We start from the raw sequence: 15,539 nt of genomic DNA, 5'->3' as shown, positions 1-15,539 counted from the left end.
GGGCTTGATTGGGTCCTGGAGTGGCAGAAGTCAAGTGGCGGCACTTAATCGCCAAAAGCAGGGTCCAGTACTTACTGAAATGGACAGCAAAGGTAGAACAATGACCAGAATAATCTAACACGTGCACACCTCTGGCGTTGGCTGATTAGCCACGGCGTTCCAAGAAGTGAAGTAGATAGGAAGCCTACAAAATTTTTACTAGGTTTATACAATCAAAAAAATTTATGGGCAAATGAACAGAACCTTACATCAAATCATGGTAATGGAATCACAGCCCCTCAACCAGTTCCCAGATTTGAGCCAGTTTACAGACCCAGAACCCCTCAAATGATGGGGAGGCCGGGTCCCCTTGGAGAAGGACTCTGATGCACCAAAAGTTTACACTGTTAATCTTTCTCCCATCCTTCCCCAGAGGGACCTAAGGCCTTTTGCCCAAGTGACTGTCCACTGGGGGAAGGGGAATGATCAGATATTTCAGGGATTACTGGACACTGGTTCTGAACTAACACTGATTTCAGGGGATCCAAAATGTCACTGTGGCCCTACAGTTAGAGTAGGGGCCTATGGAGGACAGGTGATCAATGGAGTTTTAGCAAAGGTCTGACTTACAGTGGGTGCAATAGTTCCTCGGATTCACCCTGTAGTTATTTCCCCTGTTCCAGAATGTATAATTGGGATTGATGTACTTAGTACCTGGCAGAATCCTTACACTGGTTCCTGCTTGCTGTTTGCTGTTTGCAGCTACCATGAACTGCGGCCCAGCCATGCCCGCCTGCCTTGGAGCCAACTGAGTGTGGACTGAAACCTCCAAAAACTGTAAAAATAAACCTTTCCTTTCCCAACTTTGGGCTTCAGGTATTTTGTTTCAGCGAAGAGTAAAAATTAACTAAGACAGATAGTTATGGAGGTGAAATGCAATTGGATGCTTGTGGTGCTTTGGTGCTTCACTAACATTGCAGGTCTAGGGTCAGTGGTCTGATCACAGGTTCAGCAGATAGTGGTATGCAGTGTGACATCTAGGGAGTCTTCTTCTGAGGGTTGTAGCCATTGTTAATTCCCTATGGTCTTGTTTTGGAAGTCGTACATTGTTTCCAATGTTTTGTTGGATGGGTTTTATCCTTTTTTGTTATTGACTATGTCAACTCTAAAGGCAGGAGCAGCTATTTCAAAGATTTCAAAGACATTCTTGCTAGATGTGTTATGGTAGCAATTTTGGATTTATACTAGCTTATTTTGAAGTTCTTTACAGCATTCACTGTTTTATTTTTATTGTTTCTATTCCATTCTGTTCTGTTTGATTTTTACTATGTCCAAAGTTATCAGCAGATACTTTGAAGACATCAAAAGACATTATGGTAACTATTGTTGATTTTGTAATATTTTTAGGCCTGTATCTCTTACACTGGTTTGTTTTGATTGGTTTTACTCTATTTTATCCTCTTTAAAATAAAGCAAATTTCTATTTTTAAGCATTTACTATAATTAGGCATAAAATTAGTACCTAGTAGGTATCATCTGATCTAAGTTTCAGTGGGATGATAAATATTGCCCCAGAGTTTCAGCAGAGGCCCCCAAATCAATCAAGAATAAACTTAGATATCTAAACTCTCAGAGACCTGGACTTGTGACACCAAGTAAACAACAGTGAGGAGAAAAAGAAGAAAAGCCTCAGGAATTAAGAAAGAGCTGAGAGGAAAGAAAGAAATCACAGAGAAACTGGAGAAAGGGAACACAGGACAGAGAAAAGAAGGAGCAGGCTGGAACAGGACTCTGAATGCCTGGGGAGGGGATGGGTCTCAAAATCACAAACTAAACCTGGGTGGGTCAGCAGCCCCAGGGAGAATCAATGGTTGGACTAAGAAGCATGAGATTTTACTCAGAAAAGTGAGTCCCTCCACATGGCAGGCTAGGCTGGGACAAAAAACCAGTCTGGTACAGCATGTACTGCGTTTCAGAGGGTTTAATCAGGAGCCATTGGGGAGGGAGTTCATTATTTAAGCCTGAGCTACGCCAGGAATCAGAAGCCACAGAACCACAGCACAACTGCCCTTCAGGGTTTCTGGAGTTACCCTCCCACTGTGACTGTGTAAGGGACAGCCACAGGGAGGAGGCACATTCTGTATGGACTCCCTGAGATCAGACCTGTGAGTTCAAGCAGGAAAGCTCTGGGGGTCCCAGCCTGAGTGGTGATAAACCAGACCAGCTATGTGGTCTTCCAAGGAAACCAGCCCTGAAAGTGCTGGCAGGAAGCCCAGTGTACTGCTGGGGCCCCATAACTCCACCACCTGCTGTGTCCAGCATGAGCTCCAGGGTCACTCTGCCACCCATTTCCAGCGTGACCACACCGGCCACAACCTGGGTTGTAGGAGCTCTATGGTGTCTAAAGCAGGCTGTAGGCAGGAACTTGTCCAGAGCAGGGAGTATCTCATGTTGTATCTTCCTTGTCTGCAAACTGGGTCACTTACCACCAGATGGTCAAGCTTCCAGGAGAGGGAGGTGGGAGTAGAGGAGAAGAGAACTGTCAATGTGCCACTGCTTATCTGACCCCCACATCAACCAACAGCCTTCCATGGAGTCGAATTTCTGGGAGAGGCCTGTGCACCCAGAGCAGGGTACAGTTGGGGTTGTCTTTGCTCCTTGGGAACAGGAAGTAGACTTCCTGGCAGGAAGAAGATTTTGGGTCCTCAGAGCAGAATACTCTCAGGCCCACCTTGTAGTAGACAGGGGATCCCAGGATGGAAACCAAGCCAGAAGTCCTACCCAGGGCCAGCTGAGCCTTACAGACCTGAAGCACTGAACTCAAGAGGCAAATGCTGGAGAGATCAGGGGCTTCCAGCTTCGAGGAACCCATGACAGCATCCTCCTAGAGCCGGGTATCATGCACCTCTTCTTAAAACCTGCCTACACCAGCTCCCTGCTCTTCCAGACATCGCTGTCAGTGTGGGAAAGAAAATACCATCTAGTCTGCCTTTTACCACTCTGTGCTCCAGGGCCCGAGATGGCAAAGTGAAGATATTTTAATTTGGAGAAGGTTGTGTATTGTGACATTGTTTGGGACTTGACTATTATTTAACTTAGAAAAGGAAATCATTATTTCTTGCTTTAATAAGGAAGATATGAATGAGTAGCAGGGATGTTGGAGGTTATATGGCATTTTGAAGAAACAGTGATGAAAATAACTGTTTTTTTCTTACTTACAGTCTGAAAACTTCACTTCCTTCAAGAAACTAGCCACAATTGTGCTTCCATTGTTTGACTGTTTGATCACTGTTTTCATGCCTAAATCTTGTAATCTGAACAACTACTTTGAAGACAACAATATGCCATATACCAAATTTCCTATTTGGTTTTGAAATTCTGTGATGATTTTTATTTCTTTTTGTCATTGTTGTTTAGTTTTTAAAACTAAAAAACACAGCCAGCAACCAAAAGTAGCAAAAAAGCAATTCAAATCTAAGAAAAAAAGAAAGAAAGAATTCCCGTGTTTCTCTGGGTGAAATTAAAAGGCAGCACAAGGCCTGGGGTAGGTCACAGTGGTAGGAGCTTGCCCAGCATGCACCAGGCCGTAGGTTGGAGCCAGGGGTAGTAGTTCACTTCTGAATCCCAGTTTTGGGAGGCTGAGGCAGGAAGATTGCCATGAGATTGAGGACAGTCTGTGTTGCATAGTGAGTTGAAGCTCATCCTGGACAACAGAGAAAGACTCCGTCTCAGAAGCAAACACAAGACCGTGTGTTTGACTCCCTAGCTCTGTTAAACACACACACACACACACACACACACACACACACACACCCTAAATTCACAACACTTATGTAGTGGATTTAGTTTGAACTTCAGTGACTCATTCCAAAATACCAGAGCTCCTTGCTGTGTGGAGCTGCTCCCACTTTCCTGTGTATTAGTGCAGCCCCCAAATCTGCAACGAAACCAGTCCTGGAAAATTTCACACACAGCGTGAGGTCCTGGCCTCACACATTTGCTGATTACACTGGAAACTTTTTATTATGAAGCAGTAACTGTGTTTATAGTTCATGAAAACTATAGACCTGAAAACTAATTTAATCTTCACATGCAATGCCCTGGAAAGGTAGACAGTTTCTCTGCTTACATCACTCTCATCCTGGATTTGCCTGAACCGTCAAAACTTGTGTCACTGGAAGTGCGCCTCAGCTCTGCTACCTGTGAGTTGCGCCAGGTCAGGAATGATGGTTGTTTGCTTCATTCCTGTACAGAGTAACAGGATCAGTGCCTGACACACAAAAGCTCAGCAATTATGTGTTAAATCAATGCATTTTGGTGTAAATTCTGTACTTCTCAGTGATATCACAGTGCCTTTCTAATATCTCACAAAAACAGTACAATTTCTGAAGAGGGAAACTCGCCTAAAAACAGGCTCAAACCTCCTGAATCAGACTTCTACAGGGATTATGTCTTTCAAAGTTACATTTTAATTGGTTAAATGATTTTAAAGTTATTAAAAAAAAAAACATTCAGTTGAGCCTAGTGTGACGGTGCATGCTTGTAATGCCAGCACTTGGGAGGCTGAGGAAAGAGGATTGCTGCAAATTCAAGGCCAGTCTGGGCTACAAAGTAAGTTCAATGCCAGCCTGAACTGCAGAATGAGGAGGTATCTAAAAAATTCACTAGAATTCTGAGACTGTCATCTCTTTCCAAGGAGTTTCATGAAGCCCATGATGCTTCTATGGACTTAGCTTCTCTTTTCTCCCTTACAGTTATTTATCATCTGTTACACAGCACTTGTTCCTAAAGAGTCTCTCAGGAGTTGGTGGACATTAACATTCTGTAAAAACCATTGCTATTCGTGTGTGAGTATTCTCTCACGAAGAGGAAGATAACACTTTAGTTTTCTAAAACTTTCTGAAATTTAAAGGATAAATACAAAAACAGGAATACAAAAGACAAATATTTGCCAAATATGCTAATTCATGAGCAATGTTCAAAAATGAAAATAGTACTAAAAACAACAGCAGTTTTCATTCATTTGTATTTATTTTGAGAGCAGCAAAGGACATACTATGAAAAGTGTTCGCATTTGATGGAACACAACCTTCTATTTTATTACTGTTTTGCTGACATAGGGAACGTTAGATGACTCAAATCTCCAAACTATGTACTTCTAAATCATGCCATGGGGCAGTGATTTTCCTTTTGTAACTTCTCCCCAAACTGCCAAAAATAAAAACGTTATCATAGATGCTTGATTTCACATTTTTATGTGTTCTGAAATTTAGACAATTTGATGGAAATTCCGGTCCTTTACCATGGGCTAAATGTGCATCGGACAATAACTCAAAATGTGTGTACAGTTTTATAATCTACAAAATGTACTCCTGAGCTTTGAAAGTTTTTTTCAAACCTGATTACCAAAGACACCATCAGGGGACAGTTTCAGCGTTTGTTAATCTCATACCGCCATCTAGTGGCGGCATTTAATAACACTGAAGAAGACAGTTGGGCCCTTATGGTCCAAGGTAGAATATTTAACACTGTATTTCTAAACATGAGGGTGACGTCACCCCTTCCTGGTAGCCATAGCAACGATCGTAAACATAGCTGTGCTATCTGTGTTTGTTTCCTCTCTCTACACCTTTCTTCTCTTGCTTTCTTTCTCTCCCACCCGGTTTCTTTCTCTTTCTTTCCCTCTCACATACACATACATCACACCTGAATCTAAAAGCATAAAAATGAATGTTTAAACCGAATTTGTACGGATGGTTTCTGCAATTAGCATAGGAAATAGTGAACACAGCCCACTGCTTTCATTCTCTCCAGACCTCTCTATCACATCACCACCTTTTTCTCCCGGATTCCATCTCAAATGTGTGCCCAGCAGAGGCCTCGTTCCCGACTTCTGGGTGCAGAACTGCTGGCTGGGTATGCTGCCTTCCTCCACCTGGGCCTGAGCCCTGAGGCCTGCGCCTCCCCAGCTGCGGGCAGAGCGCTTGATGGAGGAGCGGAAATCAGCGTCAGAGACTGTGACTCGGTGCCTCGCTGACTCCGTGACTCAGCAGAGGCCGCTGCAGACAGGATGGAAATTGGGCCACACAGAATCTGTTAAGGTATAAAATCCTAGCAGGGAAAGCAAGTACAAATCTTCTCCTGACTGAATTCTCTTGCATTTTGGACCGCAGCTGAAAGGCCCAAGCCTTGTCTACTGCTCCAGACTGAGTTAAATTTATTAGAAAAATCTAAAATAACAGGTATTTAAGTGCTTTTTTACTCTCTTAAAACAAGTCAAGGGTAGCCAAGGCCAGGCTGAAATGGCTAATCCACAGTGACAGCAGCCTGAGGACCACCTCATGGCCCAGGATGGTGGCTCCAGCTCCAGCAATTTAATCTGCATTCCTCACAGAGAAGGCACAAGTGGCAGAAAACCAAGTAGCCAAGAAATCTAAGGAGACTTTCCAGATGATTCTCAAAAATTTTCTGCTTAGATATCATTGACTGGTCAGCACTTGGGAAGCCACCTGGAAAGGAGTTTGGAAAACGCAGTCTTTTCCATCCACAGCAACGAGTGCCGCTGAAATACAGGACCGTGGGCAACAAGAAGAAAGACCTAGATTTCTGTGCTTTGGTTCAGCTCTTTCTCTCACCAGGCCTTCTCTTTCCTGGCCGGTCCTACTACCATGATGGTGTTCGTATGAGAGCTAAAAGCCTAAATCTTGCAGCCGGGGCCCTGAGTAAGCAGCTCTGCCTCACTGGGTTTAGTTGCATTGCAGCAGTGCCAAGCCTAGACACAACCCCGGCCGGGCCTGAGCACCGCTGGTTTCACCTCCATCCACTCCTGGCCTCGCCTCCCAGGGAGAGTAGCTTGTGCACCCCTGGACTCTCTGAGCATAAGAACAGAGCTCCAGGCGAGCAGTCGCCCCGAAGAGACTCTAATCATGAAGATCATTTTATCCGGTAAAGTTCCTATTTGGAAAAACATCAAGTGGAATTTAACTTACATTGAAATCTCTAGAATCAGCTGGGGATGTATCTCAGCGGCATGGCTCCTGCCTGGCAAGCTTGAGGTTTTGGATTTGATCCTGGTACCAAAAAAATAAAATAAAATTGCCAGAATTATGATTCACTTTAAATCAACTTAATATCATCTTGCTGTCAACATAGTACATGTATATACACAGAGAAAATGCTAGAGGATGATAAGCAATAACTTTGACCTAATTCCAAAAACAAACAAACAAAAAAAATCTCGTAAGTGAAGCAGATATCCTGAGCTAAGCACAGCCACTTTATTCAGTAAATTTACCTTTTATTCTCTGCCTCTGAACTCAGCTAGATCATACAGTTTGTCATCAAGTTAAAACTTCTGGGCTACAAACATCCTGTTTCATACAACTATGCTCAGTGCACAATATGCCCGCTGTTCACGGCCTTCAGCAAAGCGTATGTCATTACTGTAACTTCTGTTTGCCAACTTACAAACTTTAAACCTCACATCAGACTTTGGGGATTCCTCCTCTGAAGTCTGCTGGGGTCAGTAAAATTTCCTTTCTTCTCCTGAGCTCCTGGATACCATTGACTCAGTTTTTCCCACAACATAAAGACATGCTTTGTTTTCAAAATCCTGCTGTCCTATAAAATAGATTATCAAATTAATATTTCTGGATTTCACATGTATTATTCAACATACACAGTTACAAAAATGTTTGAAATAAATAAAGCAGGCAAGATTTTTGCTTGTGAATTTTGGAATTGCACATGATTTGAGCGTCTTTGTGTTCCATTTTCCAAATGTCCTACCATAATTTGAACTCTCCCCTCCCCAAAGACGAGTATTCATTGCTTTCCCAGGCAACACTGATAACAAAGTTAGATAAAGTACGTAGTCTTGCTGGTTAAAATCTTTTTGTGTTTCAATTTATACATTAAATAAGATAGCAACCTTGGTAGGTTTAAAGGCTTTTCTCAAATCAAAACTGTGACCTCACTTTTTCATTTTACTTCGATTGATTAAATTTATTGTTTAAATACACATTTAAATACACAATTATCATTCTCACTTTGGGGACTTTGTAGCTGCATGTGACTTATCTCAATTCCCCTTTTTTCTCATTCCCTTATCCTCCCTTTAAATTCTTTTCTTCTCATTTCCAAAGCTTTGTTTGCTTTTTTCTTTCTTTTCTCATTTTTCCTATTCCCTGTCTTTATTGTCCCCTCCCCTTTTCCCTCCCTAGTTTCTCTTCCCAATTGAGCATTTTCTTCTTATTTCATAATATCTAGAATACATTCTGGTCCTAATTTAGAATTTTGGATTCTCCCACCACAGAAACAGTATAAGATTTACATATATGTGTTCAATTGACTTCAGCATTAATGGTGCCAAGCTGCATCCATTTACCTAGAAATCTCTCAGATGTGTCCTTCATTATAGCTGAGTAGTGCTCATTGAGAAAGATGTTAAAATGTGTATTCTGGGGCCTCTGGGAGGGGAGTGCATTTATTTCCACCTTCCTGGTGTCTCTGGCTGCTCTCTGCAGAATGATAAAATCTTGCTTTAGAAACCTTCAAATGTTCCTGGCCGTGGCCTCAGCCAGCAGATCTTTGGAGACAGCAGTTGCTGGACCTCTTGCTGAGACAGTGGCCCTCTCCTTCTGAGCAGCCTCAGGCTCCGCTCGTGGGTGGGCCCCTCACACAACACCGCAGGCTTGGTGGTCCTCGCCTGTAATGCCAGAGGTTTCAGGGCATCTGAAACAGAAGCCCTGCCAGACCTCAGTCCACTCCATAGGCCAAGTCCAGCAGCAAGAGCTGTCTCCAGTGTACTGAGGCCCATATCCAGCTCAGGAGCCCTTTGTTGGCCAGAAACTCCTCCTGACACAATGAGAGAAACTTGCCTCCTTTGCTAGGGCATGAAGGGTGATGGTGCCTATTGCAGCAACTTCTGCAGAAGTACTGGGTGTTGTCAGGCAATGGGCACTCTGGGGCCTGACTCATTCTTGGCTCCTTGCTCTCTGGAGGTCCCCGCCAAGGTCTATGGTTCATAGTGAGGGGACACTGGAGTCCTGCCAGGCCCTGCCCTGGGGACCCCACCTCCTCTCATACTGCTCCCTAACAACGGGGTGCCATGGGGTCACATGACCCTGTGGGCCCCAAGTGGAAACACAGTTCCCTGGACCCAAGTGACCAGCACAGGAATCCAACTGCCTGCTGCTCAGCCTTCTAAGCAGAAACACTTTGTTTTGTTCTGTTTGTTTATTGACTGTTCAGATGATGCATATCCTTCCTAAAACAAATTCACCTGAACATGACACCAGCATCGTGAGTGATGCAGGCCCTGGAGCAGGCACCCAGCCGTGGGCCTCCCTCACTGCCAGAGCTTTAGTCCTGGAAAGCAGGATCACAGTGGGTGATAAACACTGGGAAAGGGAAGGACACGTTCAGACCGGGAGTGGAACAGGGACAGGGAGGGGAAGCGAAAGGGAGGGGAAAAGCAAAAGGCCAGAAAAGAAAGAAAAATGTAAACAGCTCTTGTAAATAAGGAGGGGAAGAAAGGTTAAAAGGAAGGGAAATGGGGAAAAAAGAAGAAGAAGAAGAAGCGCATTTTACATTTTCCTACGATCAATGTACCAATATGATAAATTCTTTTAAAAAAGAAGGAATTAGGGTGTATTATGCATATATACCAGTTCTCCATAAGGCAAGTAAATGGTATGCATGACAAACATGTACTAGTTAAAATAATAATACAAACATAACTAAAAATCTTGGGACACACACACACACACACACACACACGCACACACACACGCACACGCACACGCACACACATGCACGCGCATGCACACACACACGAACCCTGCAGTTTGAGGGAAAATTGTCTTACAGAAATCTGGGCTCTGACCCCTGTAGATTTGGGCACCAGCGCTGTGCAGCATTACCCCAGCGACAGGAGCTCCTGCTGACTCCCCTGGGGTTGAAGGAGGCCACAGTTCAGGGCCATGTTGGACTATCCTGGAACAGAGTGCAGAGAGAAGGTGCCTGGTTCAAAATCACAGTGAGCACAGATTCTGGACAGCTGGGTTCGACCTCTGGAAATGAGTGTGGACTCTTATTTTCATTCTCTGAAGAAGGGAGGGGATAGACCTGGTCACCAAAATGGTGCAAAAGTAAATCGTGTTCAGGTAGCTGCCCCTAGTTCCCTGGATTTGGAAGCATTGCTGAGTAGCCAGGGCTCATAGGCAGGTCCAGCTTGTTTGCTTTGCCAGAAAGCTCTTTTCCTTTCCATTTCTTGTCCTGCACAGGAATTCAGCTGCTCTGTTTAAAGGGAATTGCATGGATGATGGGACTCACTACCCCCCATCCCAGGACAACACGCTGGCTCTGTGCACGTAATTAATATATGGGAAGGTGATTCCCCTTCAAGATGGAGCTCAAGCGTCACAAAAGTCTGAGGAGGATTCGGTGCCTGAAAGCAGAATTGCTCCTCAAGATGACCATAAGATGGAGATAAGGAATATCCAGAAGGTTAGGCCATCAAAGCTTGTTGTAACCCCAGATTAACCTCACAGGTAAGGAACACCAACCTGTGTACAAATGTAAAATCCATTATGCTCTTTTGTTACTTTATATAAATAATAGTTCTAAGTGATGCTATGTTGAATGAGGTAAGTAGTGAGGCATTAGAAATCTGCAGACATCACAAATTCCCATGGTGCCCATGAATCCAGCACACAGCAATGATCCAGTGTGGTGACACGGCCTCTTCATAACACAGGAGGGACACAGAGCACTGTACTCCAGCTGATGTGTGTATTCCCATACCTGACAAAGAGTATCCCTCTAAGGCCACAGCCAAAACCTTCATAATCTTCCTTATCGGAGAAAAACTATTAAAAAATTTTGAGAAGTGTCCATACTGCACTATGAGGAGGATGCATGTCCATATCTGAGACTTTTCCTTCCGAAATCACATCATTTGCCAGAAAATGGACAGAACTACAGATCATCATGCCACACTCAGTCAGCCAGACTCTGAAAGACAGGTGTACATTGACTCTCACCTGAAGAATTCAGTGGAGTTCTGAAGGAAGGTGAAAGTAGAGGGGAGACTATTATGGGATAGGGCCTGGAAGGAAAGTTCTGGGAGAGATACAGAAGGATGCAGTTAGACAAAAGTGTCTTACATGCGTGTGTGAAAATGCCACAGTGAACCCATTATTCTGTATAACTCACATGCATTAATGAATATTAACAGTCCAAAAAGCACACAGCAAAATAAAAGTTAGGAAGCAAACACACCACTGCACAAATTCTGGAAGGGCTTCAGCAATTTCACATAGCATCCTAGTAGTCTAATCCCGTGTGAGAGCTGCTCCTCTGACACGTATTCTGTCCTGGATGAAGAGCTTGCTCTTGCTGATGGTCCTATCCAGGGCCGCGTGCACCTCCTTATTCCTCAGGCTATAGATGAGAGGGTTCAGCATGGGGATGACTGTGGTGTAGAACACAGACACCACTTTGTTGAGGTCCAGGGAAGAAATGGCGCTGGGCCTCACATAGATGAAGAAGAGCGTCCCATAGAAGATGGAGACGGCCGTGAGATGGGAGGAACACGTGGAGAAGGCTTTGCGCCTCCCAGAGGCAGAGCGGATCCTCAGGATGGCAGCGAGGATGAAAGAGTAGGAGGTGACAATGGTCAGGCTACTTACAGCCAGGATAGCTCCGGCCACAATGAAAACCAGCAATGCGTTGATCCGAGTGTCAGCGCACACCAGGGAGAGAAGAGGAGGCATGTCGCAGTAGAAATGGTTGATGATGTTGGAGCCACAAAAGGGCAGTCGAAAAGCAGCTATCGTGTGAGTCATGGTGTTCAGGAAACCAGCTGCGTAGGGTCCGAGCACTAGCTGAACACAGAGCCTCTGGGACATGGAGATGGAGTATAGGAGTGGGCTACAGATGGCCACGTAGCGGTCATAGGCCATGGACGCCAGCAGGAGACACTCAATGGCCACAAAGAACCCAAAGAACCACTGCTGCAAGGCACAGCCGAGGAAGGAGATGGCTTTCCTTTTGGCAAAGAAGTCCCTGAGCATCTTGGGGCTGACGACAGATGAAAAGCAGATGTCCACAAAGGACAGGTGGCTGAGGAAGAAGTACATGGGTGTGTGGAGGCGGGAATCAGCGTGGATGAGAATGATCATGCCCAAGTTTCCTGTCGTGGTAATGAGGTAAAACAGCAGAAAGAGCAAGAAAAGGGAGACCTGAAGCTGAGGTTGGCATTTTAAACCAACGAAAATGAATTCTGTGATCTGCGTATAGTTCTCTTCCAGCATCACTTGGTTCTTTTTCTACAGTGGAAAAAAAATAGAGAATGGATAACACATTGCCTGTCTAAAACCATAGCAACCCACAGAAAAATAAATCATAAGGGAAACGTAGTTAGAATCACTGATTTTAAAAATAGCATAAAGCACTAACAAATCAGATATACCACAGCCTAAAGAGTAATTTGACTTCAGTGATTTAAAGAGAAAGCTTGAGTTTAAGAAATGGTTCAAGGTTAGAATACCTATGAAATTATTCACTACTCCTAGAGACATGAGGAAAAGAGCATTTTCATTATTTTATTAAAATTTGAAAGAGAACTTAATAAAATTGTGTTCTCAGAAAAGATTTCCAGACCGGAATTTAAAAGAACTATTTAATTTGATAAAAAGAATCTCAGAGCACACACATGTGTGCAGTGATAAACAGGAGAAACATTCATGTATAATCACAAACTATAAAGTCACCCATAACCTAGGTAATTAACACGGTAATAGATCACAAATTCTAAATATTTTTTTGAAAAAAAGAATTGTAAGAATTTTGGAAAAATTACAATGAGAAAATGACTAACATTTCCTGGCAAAATGATGATCTTCCAAAAGAAAATCTAGAAATGTCAGTTAAGACACATTCTTTAAATATGAAAGATTTCAACAATGTAGTTGAAGATCAATATGAAAGATGTGAACATTAATTGTGACATGAAAAGTCATCAATTTGAATTGACATGAATAAGCTTGACAACAAATTTGTAAGATTTATGTAAAAATGCAGATTATGAAACTTACTGAAATAGAGAAGTGAGTATAGGAGTGACAAGTTATGTATAGATTCTAGCCCCCCAATGTATATATCAGGAAAAGAAAAACTTGCATAAGTATGATAATACTAAATTTATTGAGACTAACACAAGTTACCTTTGCCATCTACAATTACAAAAGGCACTCACCATGGTGACCATGAGCTCCCACATATTTATTAATACAACGAACTGTTGAAGGGTCTTCACATTTTTTGACTGACTCTGTGTATCTTATGAATCAAAATACTCAGCTCACGAAGATTCATCCTTCTTGCCCCTCAGACCATTCTCCGAAGCTGGAGTAGCAGAGACATGTAAAGCCACCGTGTGGCTACTGGGAAATAATATTTCTCTTGTACCCTCACAGCACTTCCTTCTGAGCGGCTACTTACTGTTTTTATATTCTATGAGAAATCTGACTTTCTAAAGTAATATGGCATCTCAGTTTTTTTTTTTTTTAAATAACATCAATTGATGAAATCTATCTTTCACATCTGGAACAGCTGCATCACTTTTATGAAGTGAAACAGGCTCAGTTCTTAACACTAGTACAAGAATGCCAGGCAGGGAGTGGCAAATACCCTGTGGCACATCTATCCTAACTTTGTGGTTTCCAAGGAAAAAGAGTCCTGGGTCTGCTTTGCTGTTCGGATCCATTGTGTTCTCTTTTACATGCACACAGCTCTGCTTTGCTATCAACTTTGCATATTATTCCTCCTCATGGCTACACTGATGCCGCTGTTCCTCTGTTTTGAAAGACGTTCATGCATTCAAGAGTGTGCAGTCTGTTTCCTTGCCGTGGGTCCCTCAGCTGATTTGGTCAGATAACTGGTTTGCACCTGGTTCACTTAGGCAGGTTAATCTAAAGTGTTTATCAAATTATTTGATAAACAATGTGATTCCAACTCTACTTTTAAAATGTTTTAATGAAATGACTCAAACTAAAATTTATGAAAAAGAAAATGCTGCAAAAGAGCCAAGAGAGTTTTGAAAAGGAAAAGAAGAACATTTCTAGTCTAGATATCAACACAGATTATAAAACCATTATCATTAAAACAAGCAGCAAGATGTTGTTCCTATAGAAAAACTAGGAGTAGCACGAGCTGACTTATTGACATACATCAGTGAGCATGAATAAATGTTGCTTTAAAAATAAGGAAATAAAAGTGAATTCACCATAAAAATGTACTACTATATATTAAAGAATTTGAAAAAATAAATGATTTTGAAATTCTACCCCAAACCACTTTAACTAAAAAGTCCTAACTGTAAAAATATGACAAGAAATAGTAAAGAATAAAATGATGATTTTGTTGTAGGGGTGGTCTTCTTTAACAAAACATACAAATCATTAACAGTAAGTAAAATGAGATAAATTGTATTATATATTACTTTAAGTGGATGTGTGCCAACATGCACTCTTTTTTTTAAAATGCACTCTTATATAAAATTATTCCATTCAGACAGGAGAAATGGCACACTGTATGTTACATGGGGTTAAAATTAGAACATACAGAGAATGCCCAGAACTGTTGAATAAACACAGTAGATACTCATTGGATTGCAATATAGAGGATACATAACACCAAGCAGGAAGAGAGGAATCTCACAGCCCAGTGTACCTGCCAGATACCTAATCTCATTAACAACCACAGAAACTGAATTGAAACATGAATATTATATGATTTACTTAACACAAGTAAAGTGTTAAGAAACAAGAATATCAAACTAGCTGGTAAGGCCATGAAAGAAGATGCTAATAGCACAAGTCCAAGGAAAGGGCCTCTACTTGGCACTTTTCCACTAATTTTCACTGAAAAGCTTAGTAGTCTAATGATTCAGAAAATCCCTTTACTTTATCTCTACCCTTAAGAAACATAGAAGGGAATAACAATGATGTTCATTTCACTATGTCTACAATGAGAAAAAGCTAGACTTCAAATTAATTCTTTCCAAAAGAGGAATAGTACTATAAACTTTCCAATAGTCTAAGAAACACTGGACAGAAGTTTGAAATTTGGGTAATTTTATGGGTATGAGTACAGCTAATTTGGCAGGATACATTCAAAACAATAAAGGTAGTGTAATGAGTACCACACAGTATTAGGAACATTTTTTGATTTTACTTATGTAAATGCACACATAAAAACATAAAGAAGAAATCTGGGACAATATACACCAAATTACCCATCACCACCTCTGAAAACAGTGGTCAATAAATACACTTGGTTGTGTAATCAAATGTGTTTCTAGCTTCATTTGCAATTTTAGCTTCACTTGCAATTTTAAAGTTTTGAAACAAGGAGATAGTATATGTACATTACCATCACTGTTAAAATATTTGAAAGTTATCAAAAACAGCAATAAACTAAAATAAAGTATTTCAGCACTAAAAAGAAGCAAAGAAAATGCCATCAGTCTGGGATAAGAAAAGAGAATGCAAGAA

General features: G+C 42.0%; 1 protein-coding gene across 1 annotated transcript; it reads right to left on the bottom strand.

The window, feature by feature from the left end:
• Positions 1-4,991: 4,991 nt before the first annotated feature.
• LOC100729633 (olfactory receptor 5G9-like) lies at positions 4,992-12,304 on the bottom strand. The gene is made up of 3 exons (XM_063249291.1): positions 9,848-12,304; positions 6,969-7,049; positions 4,992-6,038 (listed from the first exon to the last, which is right to left on the bottom strand). The coding sequence occupies exon 1, from the start codon at positions 12,294-12,296 to the stop codon at positions 11,316-11,318; it is 981 nt and encodes a 326-aa protein (XP_063105361.1). The 5' UTR covers positions 12,297-12,304; the 3' UTR covers positions 4,992-6,038; positions 6,969-7,049; positions 9,848-11,315.
• Between the last annotated feature and the right edge of the window lie 3,235 nt (positions 12,305-15,539).

This window comes from Cavia porcellus, unplaced genomic scaffold (genome assembly GCF_034190915.1).
Source record: "Cavia porcellus strain 051 isolate PalLab524CR breed Dunkin Hartley unplaced genomic scaffold, mCavPor4.1 scaffold_5, whole genome shotgun sequence".
Taxonomy (NCBI): Eukaryota; Metazoa; Chordata; class Mammalia; order Rodentia; family Caviidae; genus Cavia; species Cavia porcellus.
Note: the sequence above shows the minus strand (reverse complement) of the source record. Positions and strands in the feature narration are given on the sequence as shown.